Source organism: Syngnathus leptorhynchus, chromosome 5, assembly GCF_054491065.1.
Source record: "Syngnathus leptorhynchus isolate UIUO chromosome 5, UIUO_Slep, whole genome shotgun sequence".
NCBI classification, from domain to species: Eukaryota; Metazoa; Chordata; class Actinopteri; order Syngnathiformes; family Syngnathidae; genus Syngnathus; species Syngnathus leptorhynchus.
Window position 1 is genome coordinate 8246444 of NC_141199.1, and position 17992 is coordinate 8264435.

Here is a 17992-nt window from a genome sequence, read left to right on the forward strand (position 1 = left end):
GTAGTAATACAAATTTTGACTTTGTGTGTTCTCACCATGTCATTTTTGTCAATTACCCTAAATCAGGGGTGTCAAACTCTTTTTCGTCACGGGTTGCATTGTAGTCGTAATTTTCTTCAAAAGGCTGTTATGATTGTCAACGCCTTATATATAATGTGTTGTACACAACAAACTGATGACTACTTTTGAAATCAGAGATGAGTAAAAACTGTTTAGATATTTAAAAAAAAAACTGGCAATCTCTATTTTTGAAAAGTAAAGACAATTAGCAATTGACATGAAATCGACGCACAATTTGTCTTTGTGGGCCACATAAAATGTGTGACGGGCTGTATCTGGCCCCCGGGCCTTGGGTTTGACACCCATGCCCTAAACAGACCCGACACAATGCGCAATTCCAATTTTACAATGATATTTTACAGCCACAATCATTCGCTGAATAGGGAGACTTCAAGCTCCATGTACACATTTAGAACTTAAATTTCATGTTTGATGTCATCAAAATTATGCTTGTGTTAATACCTTCACATTGATTAACATAATCTTCTGAGGGAGGGCAAATTGAAAAAAAAAAAACAGTGACTTGTTAATTATTGATATGCTGAGTATCGTCATTGCACACAGAAGGCGCCTAATAATGTATTTAAGTAAGAAAGCCTATTTCCGTTATTTTTAGCATTAATTTCAGTTTGAGGTTGCTCTGAATGAAATTAAGGCAATGTAATGATGCAATCAATCACATTGAATGATTCAAACTTTTAGATAAAATTGAATCATATCAAAGCACATGTATCGATGTCAAGTCATCTTTTATTGGAGTTATGCCATTTTTTTTTTTGAGAATTCAGATAATTATTTCTTGCTACTCAAATTACTGGTGGAAATCTTGCCAATACCACACTCATCTGAATTTTGGTCATCCAAAATCAACTAAATGGCAGATACAGCGGGAAAGCCCTAATGATTGAACTATTTTGTGCTGATTTTGCGTTATGATAAACACAGGAAAGAATCACCTCTTATTGTTGCATAACACAATTGAAATCTAGCATGCAGGGTTACTGACTCATGTAGGATAGGGTTAAAAGAGTCTCTTGATCAAATGAGCATGCAATCTCAGTTGGTCATTTGATGTTAATGATGTTAGTATACGTGTACATTTTGCCCTTTGTTGCAGCAAATGTGATTGATGTTACACGCCAAAGCAGCATGACATTCCAAATATTTCACAATGAGACACGTTAGAAGGCACAAAGAATTTTACTTGTGTGAAAGGCTCAGATGACTGGCTGGGGCTACAAAGTCTGATGGATGACAGGAAATTCACAAGATTTAGGGAATTAGCTCACCAATTGTGTGAGAACCTGGGACTGCGTCTGATTTATAGATCCATCAGTCAGGGCCAATAGTTGCCATGTTTAAAATGAATTCCCTACAGCAACTATGTTATGTTTCCCCTTGTAGAATAAAGAAAAAAAACACAGCATGCATTCTGAAAGTGCCACTGATGAAAAATGTCATTGTGCAAGCATACTTTCTCCTGCAGAGGTCGTGTATGCTGTACGAAAAACTAAAGAGCAAATCATAAAGCTACTGCAGAGTGGTGATGGCTAGTCATATGGGAAGTTCTGAGCAGTGGAACTAAAGGAGGCCATTAGGAGGCCTCCACATGCCACCTCACGCAAGACAGTCATGTGCAGAAAACAAATGTCAGTTTATTCAGTCAGAAGACTGTACAATCGTTTGTGTTTTGAGGACAATGATGCAGCCATGCATTGATTAAGCGGAACAACTTTTTTCTAGAGAATAATGTAAAGAAGTACAAACTGAACTTTTCTTCAATAACTGGTTTTCTGTCTACAATTCGAGGTCACAGGGAGCTTTTCAGTCACCAGTCATTGGTATTTAAGACATGTCACATAACTCAGTAGCACATCATTACAATCATGGAACTGGAAACCATCAACATTTGACAAGAATTACACCTACAGCATCTGGAGCAGTTTGGAATCAATATTTTTTCTAATAACATGACAAAACAGAATTAAAGAAAATACTTCACAGTTATCATTACTGATTCTGAAGCCCTTGGACAAATTAGATTGACATGGAAACACATAGAGGCTAAAATATCTGAATGGAAAAGACAACAATAATAGAATAACATATTTTGAAATCATGTATAAGCATGTATTGAAAGCAATGCAACCAAGTGCTTTTAGAAAATACAATACAATACGCGTCACATATAGCAATGGGACAACCACAAAGACAATGAAAATAGTACATTAAAACAAAAAATAATATGCAATAGCACAACAGAAACATCCAAAAGTCAGTCAAAAGCCAAAGAATAAAAATGGGTCTTCAGAGTTCAATCAATAAAAAAATATACTGTTGTGAATCAATAAATACCATCTCAAGAAACAAATATTTAAATTTCGGTTGTGAATTGACTGTAAATCAATGCTTCTTAGTAACACTGAGGTGCGAAAATGTTCTTGGCCTTAATGGACAACAATTGAGAAGATTGCACATACAATGAGCCTTGGTATGCAAATAAATAAAATGATAAAATGTCATCAAATTGTCAAAAATGTTCATCGTGTTGCACTGTATATCTATTTTCACCAGTGAAGATATCTATTGAGCCTGTTCTAATATATTTTTGTCTTTTCTCAGTGCATGTATCATAAGGTTTAGGGATGTTCCGTGAGATTTTTCAATGTTCAAATATTGCCTCAATAATAGTTAGAATGCAATGAGGAAATTGTACCACGTGACATGACAAGTTTGGAGTTGAACAACCTTCCGCCCCCAACACGCCTCCAAATGTGTGACAGCGGCGGGCAAGTACAAATGTGCGTGTCCTAATAAAGTTGGTCATGAATTTCACATTTCTCCTTATTTCTTACGGAGGGACTTGCTTTGCACCGTCGAAATGGTGGAGGAACTGTTGGTGTTAAACGATGCAAAATTCAACTCGGTGAGTACTGTCACATTTGATTGAAGAAAGTTAGAACATGGTGGAGATATTTAAAACTTGCACGTCACTGTTTTGTCTTCAAACACTTGCATTACTTTCAGCAAACCATTTAAAGGAGGATCAATAATTGGAAAAACCTGAAAAACAAATTCAGATACAAAAGAGGGAATTAAACAGTCACCAAAAAAAAAGAATATGTGGAAATGTGTCCTCTAAAAATAAAAACACTCATGTTGCTGCTAATGAAGCTAAATTAAATGCTGACTGGGCAGCATTATCGGTTGCAGCCCACGTGTTGTAGTGACGCTCCAGCAGGCTTTTTTTTGTTTTTTGCTAAATTAAGTTTCTTTATGTCATGCATTGTATGACCAGATAAGGCCTCTGCTTCCTGTCTGTTCAATCTCTGTGTATCCAAGGAGAAACTTCAAAAACAAGAAATGTGATGTAAATATAGCTTCAATCAAATGATATGAAGACAGAAAATTACCTTTTGATTCCTTCACTGAGCTTTGTGATTTTCATTAGTTCCCCGATGAGGTTTAGTTTTTGGTTGTAGTTCTTATCCCAGTGACTTCAGATTGAATAGACTGATAAAAGCAGTAATTCCATTGCAACATTAATCAAGCTTTCAGATTTGAATGCCATCTTGTTTCATTTGACTGACTGACATCCTGCTGGACAGACAGATATTCCTGGTAACCTTTTCAACTTTCTTGTATGTTGTTGCCAATTTACAATGTCAACACAACACCAAACGTGGCCTCATAAATAGCCTACAGAAGTAATAAAAAAAAAAAAAAAAAGCTTCCCTACATTAAGAACATGTACGTATGAGTTTGCTCATACTGAGAGTAAGTTACTGTACGTCTCATGTTTGCTGAAAAAAAAATCCTTTATTTTTAATGTGGAATAAAGTATTTGTCTGCTCCTCAGAACCTCTCAAAGTCACTGCTGGCGGTGGCTTTTCTGGCGTCGTTTGGCAGTTCCATGCTCTATGGATTCAATCTTGCTGTGGTCAACTCGCCTGCAGAGGTTTGTATGACTGCTGCAGATGTTTCCATTTTTTTAATGCCTAATCCCTTAGAAAACCTCAAATACCTCTTGTGAACCAACACCGCATGATACTATTTGAAGCAAACGTGTTAAGACGTTGTATCTAGTTGTCATGCGGGGTCATGCGGCCTTGCATGTTAAATTGAAAAGTGTCTTGATCAACCCGTCAATACTTGATTTGATACGGTGCTCAACCGAAAAGAACTGAGAGCCGTTTCCATTTCACCCCATGCTGAAGCTTCCGGGCTTCATGGTTCGCGTACTGCGCTAAATGTAGTACTTTCTTATATTCTTTGTCATTTTGACTAAGCCCCGTTTAATATCGCCATCATCTGTACTGATTATCCAGTTCAGGGTCACAGACATGTTGAAGCATATTACAGTTGAAGTGCAGTAATGTGCCCTGGACTGACCACCAGACAAATAAAAACAAGCAATCTTTCACACCACTCACATTTATTTCTAGTGGTGCCCAACTGATTAAATGGGAGCTCTTTTCACAGTCATCAACATCGGACCAAATTTGGCCAGTTATTCTATTCGTCTCTCATAAAACAGTACATACACACTAAATTTGAACGTGACAAAAACTCGGTCATGTGTGCCTGGCAACATGTTCTTCGTTTGCCCATCTTTTGTTTATCTTCATAGCTAAGGTTTTCAAGTTGCTCCACCTATACAATAACCTACCTCCAGTGTGCAGCACCCAGTACAAGATAGAAGTATTTCTATTTATAAGTTGATTGAGTTTTAATTTAGTGAAATCATTTCAGAAATATTTCGAATCATTTTATTTTTGCATGTTTTTGTCCTCAAATTTTACTCTTTTTAAAAATCTGATACTGATGGGCCTTTGCCTTTGTTGTCAAACAGTCGAATCTTATATCTTTAATTTACATATTTGTGGAAGTGATGAAAAAAAAAAATTATGTATTCTTCGTATTTATCGATAATCTGTTTTATGGTCTTTCAAATATCGGCATCAAAAATTTATGTCGAGCCCTAATTTCTCATCTTCAGTAAACCAACATGAATGTTTTCGGCGTGTGAAAGAGATCCCGAGTAGCAGGAGAGAACATCTACAATCGCAGAGGGAACACGTAACTTCCACATTAAAAAGTCAGAGCTGAGATTGTAACCGAGAAGGAAACGTAATTATCACAAGTGCTGCCAAGAATCAGATTATCTTAATCAATGGGAAAGTTCCAGGTCATTTTCTAAGCATTGTGTGCTTTGCTTTACCATATTTAACCAAAGCACTGCAGCGAAATCCAGCTCTGAGGTCATCACCATCATATACATGTATATATAAAATAGATGAACAAAATGCTGAATGGTTCATGGATAAAATATATATGGATAAAATATATAAGGTCGGAGATATATATATATATATATATATATATATATATATATATATATATATCTCCGACCTTTCACGGTAACATCTCATGACTTGTATTTTTTTTTTTTGTGTGTGGCAAAGCTAATCACAGAGAAGCCGTTTCTTATTTTTACGCACCACATGTCTAGGACAAGTTCCCAGAGACCTACACGTCATGCAATATTACTAATCCACATGCGGTTAATGTGATTAGGACAAAGCTTTAACCACGGTACATGTGACTTGTAGGGTTCATTATGCATTTGTTACACCAGTGTTGTCCAAGCCACATTTTTTTGGTGTTGCTGACCTCAGTTGCTCTTGAGATGATGGAATCATGCAATTTTTTTTATTCATCCATCCATCCATCCACCGACCAGTCGGTTTTATTGTTGTGGTCTTCATCTGACTTAGAGAAGAACATTTTCACAAGTTTGAAGAAACTTGGTTGAGTGACAGGCAAGAGAAAGCCTTGATCCAAAAAACTTTGATTTGATTCATTCATCCATTTTCTATATTCTGCCCAGGGTTGTGGGGAGCCATATTATAGGTTGTTGTCACGTAATGGATTCTATGGACCTAAAATCACAGTCACCGCTTATTGGTTAGTCACTATGTTAGCAGTTTAACTCTCTGATCCTTTTGTCAAACCTCAAGACACAATAAGGACCTTCCACAAATATTATGTTCAAGTGCATTATATAAAGAGCTGTTTTCCATCGCACTGTACAATACATAAATCCATTTTTATTTTTTAGGGAAACATGACATTGACATGACAGCATGACATTTCTTTATTCATATTGAACACTTGACAAACAAATATATTTTGCCTGTTCAAACAATTCATTGGTTAATAAAGGAGCGAATATGGTCTTTACACAATGATTGTCATGCAAGATCAATTACTTTACATTTATCTTCTTTTGGAAGAGAGCTCTTCAAATATATAAAAGGAAAACAAGCAGGCTTTCCAACAGTATCAATTCATTGTCAAGGAGAATTGTAACAGAACACAAAAATCTACTCAACACAAAGTGCAAACATTTGCTTTTATTTTATGTAATGTTGTGTGTGGTGTTTATTTTATTTCATTCAGCATGTGTGAATCATCTCACATTCTGAATTGTAGGGTAGATTTCTTTTTAATGAAACTCGTGAACTGTTTTTTAGCAATATTTGCACCTACTGGTGACACAATTGCAGTAAAATTGACAGTTCAGAAGAGTTTCTTTTATTGTTGCACTATTTGTGCCATTTCTAACTAAATTCTGTTAGGATAATGATGGCTGAATTCAATGGGCACCATCTTCATACTATATTTGTTGTATTGATGTGATTGTGCTTGTTTGTCATCGTTTTATATTGCCTCGACTGCTTGGTGGCTCGAATACAGTCGTAGCATTAATAACTTCTTTTCCTCCACCAGTACATCAAAAACTTCTACAATGAGACACTTCAAGAAAAATATAACTGGATTCCAGATGAGAGGCACCTCACAGTCTTATATTCCCTCACTGTGTCTATCTTTGCTATTGGTGGAATGATTGGAGCCTTGTTAGTGGGAAGACTCGTAACCAAGTTTGGAAGGTGAGTGTGTTAATGGTGTCATAGTCAATATCAAATACTTTTCCAACTTGGTGGCTAGAAACATCTATTGTTCAATCAAAATGTATGTGTCTGAACAGGAAGGGGACATTGGTGCGATCAACTGTGCTTGTGTTTGTTGGAGGAGGTCTTATGGGCCTCAGCAGAGCATGGAGGGCACCAGCCATGGTCATCATCGGGCGCTTCATTGTTGGAGTACATTCCGGTAAGACCATCTGTACATGCTGTGTTATTAGAATTATGGCATTTAAAAAAAATAATAATCGGAAAATATGTCAAATATTAGCCAATTGAAAAAGAGCAATGAAAGGCTCTCTCTTTGATGGAACAGGTATCTCTCTCAGTGTGGTGCCAATGTACCTTGGTGAGATTGCTCCCAAGAATGTACGAGGTTTCCTGGGTCTTATTCCGAGCATCCATATTTGTCTTGGGGTCTTTACTGCTCAGGTCCTGGGGCTCCAAGAGCTGATGGGAAAGGTACTGACATAACAGTGTTCAACATGTGTCTTCTACTGTACGTTTGAGCTGCTGTTTCCTTCCAGGAAGAGCACTGGCCTCTGCTCATGTCCCTGATAGTATTTCCAACCCTGGTCCAGCTGATGCTGTTGCCATGGTTTCCTGAGAGCCCACGATACCTGTTGATAGAAAAAGGAAATGTTCACGCCACCATTGCAGGTTTGGAATTATGCTATATCCAAGCATCCATTTTCTATACTTGTCCTCATTAAGATGACTGGACTCGTTACATATTATATCCCACGAGTTCTTTTCTGAGAATGACATCACTGTTTGTCTTGACATGTTTTCTCTCCTCCAGCTCTCAAGTGGTTCCGCGCTAAAGGCAACATCCAGTTGGAGGTGGAGGAGATGCAGGAGGAACAACGCTCTTTGTCCTCCACCCAGACTGTATCTGTGTGTGGACTCCTTATGGACCGCTGCGTTCGCTGGCAAGTCATCACCATCGTGGTGGTCAACATCGGCATGCAGCTGTCTGGCATTGATGCGGTGAGTCGAGGAAAGTTGGATTGACTCGCTCATGTTTGCGCAGTTATTATGGCAGCTCCCTGCTGTGCTCCCTCTCCATCTGTATGGCTTCCTGTCCATATATCACAGTCCCACTAAGCAGGGGGGCAAACAACCACGCCTCATTATCTTCAGGTCTCCTCTCAGAGCTCTGGCCCCCATTGGAGGGTTGATACATCTACATACAGGCAACACTCGCTGCACTGTGCCAATGGAAGCTTCAGGCACACTGGGTCACATGCTGCAACAAAATCCCAGCAGGGGTACACCCCGCTGGGTTTGCCAGTCCCAGATGTTCCAAACTGCCACACCGGAACATGAACATGGAACGTGTTTTACATTTTCAAGCATTCATAATGATCACATGCGAGTTCCATCCAGCCATGTATTTCCTATGCAACTTATGTCGTAACTTACTTGAGAGGCAGGACTTGGATTGTACCACTTCTACCCCTAAACATAATTGCTCCCAATTCTCGACAGATGTTTCCGTAACTTTGGTCTTCCCGATCCACTGTACCTCTCTACATTAGTGGTTCACATTCATTTTGCTTGTCATCGTGGGGTTTCTGCCTCTTGAGGCATTCACTTAGCTGTTCATCACTGGGGACCATTTTCTTGATTCATGTCATCAAGACTCGCTTTTCTGCTGAGTGTACAGTCCCAGGGTTTTGCGCTTAGAAAGAAGAAACTCTCCTTCCTTCTTTATACCAGCTGGCACAAAAGGGAAAAGCTGAGGAGAGAAAATGGAAAAACCAGCTGAGTGGAAAGAACGTATGTACAGTGTTTTACGTTCTGTGAATGTCTGGCGACAGTAACGCACATAAGATGTACAGTACTTCAAAAACAATGCTAGTATGAAAAGAACGTCAAAACCATTCTAAAGATTGTGCATGGTTAAGTTAGCTAAATTCTACTCAAGTAAATAAGAGTGCCACATGTACTAAAAGTAGAACATGCACACTTCACACGGATGCCTGTAACGTGCTGTCAGCAGTTATTAAAATTGGAGTTTCTTATGCCATATTCCGTCTGCCACTTTACAGACTACTTTCTTGTTAATTGGATGTGTTATAAACCAAAGGAGAGAACATGCTTATAAAACATGAATGGCATTAATTTCATATTCTTTCCCCTTTCCTTTGAATGTTAAATTTGGATCGTGACCTTCAGTTTTATGATATTCACAGCAGTTATGCGGCTCACCTTTTACTTGACAGCAAAGTTATAAATGGGATCCAAATGGAGCTTAGAGGACAGGTGGGTTCAGAAGATTCAGATGAGTGCTTGCAGGCAAGTGCCAGGAGCCCTCAGGGTGCCAGCCTTGTGCTGCACCTTGAGGGATGACATCAGCCTCGGAGCTGTTTGAGCTCACTCACTGCTTGCTCTGTTCATCCTGGTGCCACGACAAAATGTGTCTAAAACTTAAGGATGGAGTTCACAAACTCATTCCTTGACACTTAATCATTTGTTTTTATTGTCCCTTTTCATCTAAGAGATAGATGTTGCATCAGCAGAATGTGATTAATCACAATACACAAATTAATTTCAAACACATGTTGCTCCAGAAGATTTGCTGCCACTAAAATGAATGAATGACGTGGGCTGGGATGATAATGATCACAATGATGAAATGCATGCAAATAAGACTTTTTCACATGATGTTGTCTTGTCATTCTCAATTTCAGATATGGTTCTACACCAATGATATATTCAAGAATGCTGGAATTCCAGAACCCCATATTCAGTATACCACAGTAGGAACTGGAGCCATCGAGGTCATTTCCGGAATGCTGGGTGTGAGTGCACACGTGCTAAGAAAACCTGCCACATATGAATAACAAAGGAAAACAATGTATTGTGTAGTATGTTTGTTTTAGGGATAAAATCATGAATGGATTTACAAACTATTGTTAGATGCAGACAAATGAATGAGATGCTGATGTCTAAAGATGACCACCTTGTTTCCTATCTTGCAGTGTTTTGCAATTGAGCGTGTGGGTCGGAGACCTTTGATGATTGGTGGTTACATCTTCATGAGCCTCTGCTGTGTTGGGATCACCGTGTCGGTCCTCTTCCAGGTACACCAACATTTGATTTCACCACTTCCGTTATAGTTTTTCACTTTTAAAATGATCCATAGTCCATAATTCCTATTTACAATGCACATTTTAACCAACCATTAGCCCAATTGCTTATACTTCCCAGTCTGCATTTTCAAAATGTCCCCCAATCACCATCTGTTCATTAAAACATACTTTCAGTAACATGAACACTGATATATAATAATCATCATCATCATCATCATCTGGATGAAGTGGCTGAGGTCAGCAAAGTCTGGGCTTCTCCACCAAAGCTGATTGACATAGTCGGGCTCGCCTCGACACATGCCTTGGGCTCTACTTCCAGTCTCTTCCACTCTGGAGTTACCCACGGAGGCACCGAGCTACCTGGCTCTCTGTTGGGGTTACCCGCAGTGGACAAGAGGGTAGTCTCCCAGCCCCTTCGGGTGGGTAGACGAGTCCTGACCAAACAGTAGTACAGAATACCCACGCTTCCTGGAGTCCTTGGATGATGTGCTGGTGAGTGCTCCCTCTGTGGACTCATTCTACTGGAGGAGTTCAACAGTGGGCTATAAATGTGAAAACACCATGTTCATGTCCACATGTGCACATCCTAGACTGAAGGTTTCATGATCGACTTTTAAGTCGTGTCATCTGGCTTACAGCCGCATGTCTTGGACACTCAGTTGAAGAGAGGGGGAAGAGCTGTCAACCGATCGATCACCATGGTGGGCCAGATCCCGTACCGACCAGGCAAATCGAAATGTGTTGTGAAGGTCTGCTGGGAACGTCTGGCAGGATCCCTGTCGGAAGGAGTATCAACTCCGACCTCCAGTAGAACTTCTTGGGGGAGTTGTGGGATATTAAGTCAGGGTGGACCATGTTTCATGCTTCCATTGTTGAGGGTGGAGCCCTGGTTGTAAAAGCTTCTTGGTGGCAAGTCCCCAATGATTAATGGGATCTGTCCAGAGTTCCTGAAAGGTGTGAATGTGGAGCTTGTCATAGTTGACACACCTCTGAAACATTGCATGGCCATCAAGGACTGTTCCTCTGGATTTCCAGACCAGTGTGGTGGTTCCAGGGTATGTTCCAACTACACACTTCTCAGCCTCCCTGGTAAGATCTATTCAGGGGTGCTGAGAGCAGGGTCCACCAGGAAATTGAATCTCAGACAGGAAAAACAATATGGTTTTCGTCCTGGTCTTGGAACAGTGGACCGGCTCGACATCCTCGGCAGGAAACTCAAAGATGCATGGGAGTTTGTTCAATCATTCAACATGTGCTTCATGGACTTGAAGAAGGCATTTGAATGTGTGTTGAATATTTCCTGGCTGTCTTGGGATCCTCCAGGAGGAGTTGGACCTAGTGGCTAGGGAGAGGGAAGTCTGGGCTTCCCTGCTGAAGCTGCTGCGCCAATGAGCCGGCCTCACATAAGTGGAAGAGAATGAATGATGATAGATGACAAATTAAGACTGACAAAATGAAATTTTTCGGATAATTTGTTGACGTTTCGTTCGTCAATCAGGTGGAATGAGTTCATGTTTGTTACCTGATATATTGTACTTTCCAGGCATTTTTATGTTTAATGAAAGATTTGAATCTCAGCTAAATAATATGATGACTTGCTTGACCAATTACAGGAGCAGTTGTCCTTTATGCGCTACATCAGCGTGGGCTGCGTGGTTGGGATTATTGCTGGCTTCTGCATCGGTCCAGGTGAATACTATATCAAAGTACCAATTAGCCAAAATTGTTTCCACTTTATAGTTTTGCTTACCGTCTTCCCTTACAGTTCTTCAATGACTTTTTTCTTTTTCCACTTTGGCCTGTGGCTTAAAAACAAAACGCAGACTCAATATCATACCATGATATTTTGAAAGGAATATTGCGACTAATTTCATGGTGCAGCAAAATGAATGCAAACACTGCACACAACAGTGTCACTTTGTCTAAAATGTTCATCCACAAAACGTTAATTTCAACATTCAAACTGTCAACCCCAGTTACCCATCCATCCCTTCACCATACATTTTACTTACTAAGAGCAAAATGTGTTTTTATGATTATAATACCGTAATTTCTGGACTACAACACGCACCTGATTTGAGGCCACAATAGCGCAATTTAGACACACAAAAATGTGTACACATTGCCATGGGTCTGCACTTTATAATGGGATATGTACAAAGAAACGTGTCACACAGATAGTTTAAAATTTTTTATTTTGTTTCAAAATTATTTTGTAAATTTTGTGGGGGCAATCCCACATTTGTCAGTGTGGTGTGTATATTTACACCTATTCTTTAAATTGTTCATCCAAGACTGTAAGGATGACTCCAGATACTTAACATTTGGGTTCAATCCACCCAATTTTAGACCAACTTGTGGGTCATGTCCTGTGCGCAAGGTAACACTGCCTCCTCCTGGACATGATGGAGCCAACGCCATCCCCTCCCTCTCTCTCTCTTTCTCCATCTCGCCTGCACACAGATATTGTATTTCATTAGTCTTGTAAATTAGGAAGTCTTAAGTGCCATACTACATCCATTCCCACAGTCATTTATACAAGAGAAAGAGTTGAGTGAAGTGAATTAAGAGGCAATCATTTACAACATTGGAAGCCATGTTGAGCGGACCTGCAAGGATGATGAATTGGGGAGAATCCGGCATACACGACGTCATTCGTCAAGCAGGCAAAAATCTATACTTCGGCGCACAGACGAGGGTTTGTGTTGCCGCAATTAGACTTTTAATGGCTCATTGTTCATCAGCTCGGCATGATGAATGCAGCTTCCGTCAGACTAAAGCCTGCACGCACCGTGACGCCTCCCATACATACCGCAGATGTTGACAAATTATGGCCTAGTTATTAGCCCGACAATATTAAAGCTTCATCTGCGCAATTATCATGCGCAGATAACGAGGACGGCATTTGTAATACTTATCGTTGGAGCATTGGATAGAAAATTCATATTTCTCCTTCATCACTTTTAACAATGAAGAATTGTGTGTTTAAAGCCAACAGAGAATCTAAAAAAAAAAATCAATGAATACAAAAAATTACTGACTAAGATGGTTTTCTTGTGGTTTGGCCCTTTTCCAACTTGGAAAATGTCCTCCTCGTCACAAAATAAATTACATTTTGGAAAAGAAGCATAACGGAATGTTTTTGTTGCTTTTTTTTTGTTTGTTAAGAAAAGTCACTGCTTTAATTTCTGGAAAACTATTTGCCGCTTAAATTTTACAGCACCAAACTGTCTGCGGTAACTCACTTTATTTACTACAAGACAGACAGACAGACAGAGAGACAGACACACTGGTAACTGCTATCAGATTGAGAAATCTGACATTTTTCACAATCTCTCGTAGCCGGCGTGCCCTTCCTGATCACGGCGGAGCTGTTCAAACAGTCGCACAGACCAGCAGCCTACACGATGGGAGGTTGTCTCAACTGGTTATCTAACTTCACCATTGGCTTTGTCTTTCCCTTCCTTGAGGTCAGAACTTTTTCATTTTTTCACTCTTAATTATTGATCACAAGACATTGGCTTGCATGTGAAGGTTTCAATTTGATCTGGTGAACTTTATGAGGTGACATAAAACCATTTCAAAAAGATTATTGGTAACCCTTTTGGTAGATGCAAATGCTAAGGAATTACATTTCAGAACCACAAAAACAATGAATTTGGAGCTGGTCGTTGATGTTACGGCAGCCTGGTGGTTATTCTAGCTGCCTTAATTTAGAAGTTTGGGGTTGGTCAATTGATTACGCTCAATAACCTGTTCGAAACTGAGAGCAACTTGTGAGATACTATTTCATATGAACGGCTACTATTTTGATCCACACTTTGGAAATTTGCTCAAATTACTTTAAATGATCTTATTCAAATAAATAATATGAATCTATGTGAAGGCACTGATCAGTTGAATGATTTCTCACATTTATTATCTACAATGATTTAATCATTATTAGGCTATCGGGAGTGTCATTTCTCTGGTGAGCTGTTTTTAGAACAGGTCTGTGTGTGATTCATGACTTGGGGGCTGTCAGTGGTAACCGCTGCCCTAAATTGTCCATCGTGGCGAATGCGAGTTTCACTTTTGCTTGGTTGTCAAAACAAATGACTAGCATAGTATGGGCTATTGGGTCAAGTCTGAAAAAGAATTAACACAGAACCACATTTAACAGATTGTTAAGAGCACACTTGTCTTGCAACATTAACCAAAACGAGAGAGTGATCTTATATTCCGACTGGGGCAATTCTAAGATCAGAGAATTAGAATTGCTTAGCTCCCAGCCAGGCAAAGTAACAGTTGACAGTTTTGTGCATTTTGAACCCAATGTCATTCTTTCATTTCTGAAAGAAAAACATACCACTTTTTGGAAAAGTCTGACTAAATTATCACATCTTATAAAGTTGATTTAAATGTGTTTTGCAAAAAAAAAAAACTATGGTTTGGGCTGTTTTGGACACCTGGGTCGGTCCAACTTTTAACCCAAGTTGGGTTGTTTTCAACCCAGCATTTTTAAAGGGTGTGCTTTGGGTCAACAAAGGTTGGGAAGCACCGCTCGAACTCATTTTCATCTGCATGTCTTGAGACTCCATTTATGTGTTCCTGACAGATCTCTATTTGAACTGGGGCTTTGTGATGCAGAAATATTGTGCAAAAAGGCTCCATGTTCAGCATTATCTTTCTACTCTGTTCCAGTATTGAACATTAGTACAGTTTTCAGACTTCAATTGAAATACGTTGGCTATTTTTGACAAGACACAAAGCGTATGTCAGGATTCAATATGAAACAATCATTTCAAACCTAAAGAAAGACAGGGAGACAAACACACACGCAGACATAAAAAAAAAAAAAAGACACCAGTCTATATAAGCTGTGATGAATACCATTTTACTTTATGTCAACAATGGAGTCAAATAATAATCTTTATTTATCATGTTCACGCATAAAATCTGCACCTCTGCATTTGACCCATCGTAGTAGTGGACACAGCCAACACACATTTTTAAAGGCACACATTGTAGCGACGAGGGACAAATGAAAGTGGCTTGAGGGCAGTCCAGTATGTCATTGTCTTGCTCAAGGACACCACAGCTGTGTGTCCAAAGGATGTTGGGGGTCGATGATCTTGAACTGGGGTCCTCACACTGGCAAAAGCGTTAGAGGCACCCCTTTCTGTAGCTTGCTGTTTCCTCTTCATCCGCCGTGTATGAAGGTTGCATGTTTGTTGTTTAGATTCGGAACAAGGCAAGCATGAGAAAAGCTTGAATGATGGTCACCAGCTTAATTCTAGCATGGAATTCCCATCACTGACTTTTTAGGTAAATGGAACGCACCAAACTATCGACTGACCTCCATCCATTATATTGTTAAGGTGCGTCACACCCTCGCTATGTTGAAATAGCTAATATGGCGCGGAACGGTCAGGCAAATCCCCAAACAGGTACAAGGACGTTTGGGCCGATATAAAACGTAAACTAAAAGCATATCCGCATGGGTCGTCTCTGGAAAAAAAGAGTTCTTCTACTTTGACGATGAAGACATAAAGCTAAAGCGCCTTGCGTCACAGATATGCCTCATGCAGCTGAATTAACATTTTCTTGTTTATTAAAGCGTAAAAATATGTTGGCCTATATCATTATAAAATGGTACGAACTAAACAAAATGTTCAAAGGTTTGGCATCTTATTTCTTTGAATATTAGTCTTTTTTTTTTATTTTATTTTTTTAACTATACATAAACATTCCTCTGCGATGAACAACAATTAAAACAGTTCCGCACTCAACTTTATTTATATAACCCTTTCACAACTGCTCCAGCTGTAACAAGCATGAGATAAGACAGTTCTAATAATACAGCCGACAGGATAGAGTAGAACGATATAATAGATTTTTTTTTTTTCCTTTATGTGTCCTCCACAGCTGGCAACCGGTCCTTACTGTTACCTCATTTTTTGCGCAATATGCCTGGGAGTGGCCGTCTACACCATCTTCATCATTCCCGAGACCAAGAACAAAACCTTCATGGAAATCAGTCAAATGTTTGCCACTAAAAACAACCTTCTTGAAGAGGAGCTGACATCCAACGAGCATCTGAAAATGTCTCACATGAACGGATATGGGACGCTGGGCCATCGAGATGTAAAGTAGCAGGCGGACCTTTTACATTTTTGCTTTGATAAAACTGTGATAGATGTGTATAAGGCACATTATGGGCTCAACTCACGTGTCTATCCTTCCGTGTTACAACCAACAATGTTTAAAGAGAATCTTTATTGTGTGTGACTCCAAAGTCACATGGCAATTAAGTGTCTGAGCATTTTAATCACCATTTATCCAGGACATTTGTTCCACAACCCAATCTGAACACATCTCGTGAGCAATAATATATGGATGTAAATATAACACCTCTGAGGGAGGACATGTCAATGTCGAGTGCATTATGAATGTCTTGACACCCCAAAATGTAATTTTGTCCTACAGTTCTCACACTCCGAATGTGATGTTTATCTCTTTTTATTTAAGAGAGATATTGTGACTACTGTAGTAGTCATTTTATGTTATGTGAGTTATTTATCAACATGCTTGTTGGTGTTGTGTGTATGAGAATACTTCTTTGTATAAAAAAATGTGTAGTCAGAGACAAGAAGTGTTCAATAAAATTAGGAATTTAGAACCCATTAATGTTTCAAATGTTTTACAACTTTCCTCTTTGTGTCACTTGCCGAAGGAGCAGCATTATTGTTTAATAATGCTCCATTTCTTGGGCTTTAAAGTTGTAGAATGTTTTTTTTATTGCTTATGAAGCCTGCTCCAAGAATAACTATAACTAAGAAGAACTATAGGTAGTTGGTCGGAGCGCATTTATGTATTCATCAGTTGTGGACCTAATAATGAATGAACAAAATAATTATCTCAATAACAGATTAAATAATGATAATAATCCCTGAAGCTCCCAGAAAAAAAACTTTTTTTTTTTTTAAAGACGCCTAAAAAGTATTACAGATATATGAAACATTTTTAGTCATCCATACAACAGACTTCAAATTTGATGTTTTACTGTTACATTTGACGACGAGGCAACAGACAGCGTATGAGAATCAACCATGCTATTCCATCATCAACATGGAAATGAGACATTAAAACGTAATGTCCACCCTTTTGTGTTGTGCAACCTTGCTCTCTCCCAGTGTGTGAAAGCTGCCATGATCATAAACGTGCTCTTCTGTAGCCTGAATAACAAACGCGCCTTGCATGTGTCATGTGACAGTGATAGCCATTCAGAATACTGAAGGATCCCTTTCGGCTACTTGATCCATCTGTCAGACCTCCTGCGGAACAAACACGCACGAGGACAAAAAAATATTCTCACATGCTTGCATGTCCATCTTACTCAGAGAGGACGGAATGTACGAGGTGGGAGGGAGTTGCTATGTAATTCACACATAAATCCTATCATACACTTACAAGGGGGAGGGGGGGAGAGAAAAAAATCTGTAGTACCTGTAACACTGTTTTACGAGTGCTTATGATGACCCTGATGCCCCCTCATTGGCTAGTGCTATAAACATCCGCTAATTGAAAATATTTAACCGAATGGAAACTGTTTGCATCCCAGCATTTTGAGCAACAACCTGCTGTCACGTAAAGAAGGACTTAAAAAGCAGCCAACCTCTGGAGTTGTTGAATGACAAAATGTTTCCATCCGAGTGATATGACCAAAATCTGTGGTTGCACATCGGCCTTTCCGACCAAGTGTTCCTTGTCACTCAGTCTTCACACCGCATGGGTGCGTGGATAACATTAGAGAGCATTATGGAACACGTGAGAGCGCACAGGCCCTCCGGCAGAGCCAGTCGATAA

General features: G+C 39.4%; 1 protein-coding gene across 1 annotated transcript; it reads left to right on the forward strand.

The window, feature by feature from the left end:
* Positions 1-2807: 2807 nt before the first annotated feature.
* slc2a15b (solute carrier family 2 member 15b) lies at positions 2808-17198 on the forward strand. The gene is made up of 12 exons (XM_085913062.1): positions 2808-2986; positions 3920-4018; positions 6853-7013; positions 7112-7236; positions 7363-7508; positions 7574-7706; positions 7849-8036; positions 9743-9853; positions 10034-10135; positions 11758-11833; positions 13487-13614; positions 16052-17198. The coding sequence occupies exons 1-12, from the start codon at positions 2942-2944 to the stop codon at positions 16277-16279; spliced, it is 1542 nt and encodes a 513-aa protein (XP_085769188.1). The 5' UTR covers positions 2808-2941; the 3' UTR covers positions 16280-17198.
* Positions 17199-17992: the final 794 nt, after the last annotated feature.

Excerpts from the sequence above, each read along its gene's own strand:
- slc2a15b (XM_085913062.1), top strand. The coding sequence starts at position 2,942 with ATGGTGGAGGAACTGTTGGTGTTAAACGATGCAAAATTCAACTCG. Across the intron at positions 2,987-3,919 it reads ACGATGCAAAATTCAACTCG|AACCTCTCAAAGTCACTGCT; the intron begins GTGAGTACTGTC and ends TCTGCTCCTCAG. Across the intron at positions 9,854-10,033 it reads TCATTTCCGGAATGCTGGGT|TGTTTTGCAATTGAGCGTGT; the intron begins GTGAGTGCACAC and ends CCTATCTTGCAG.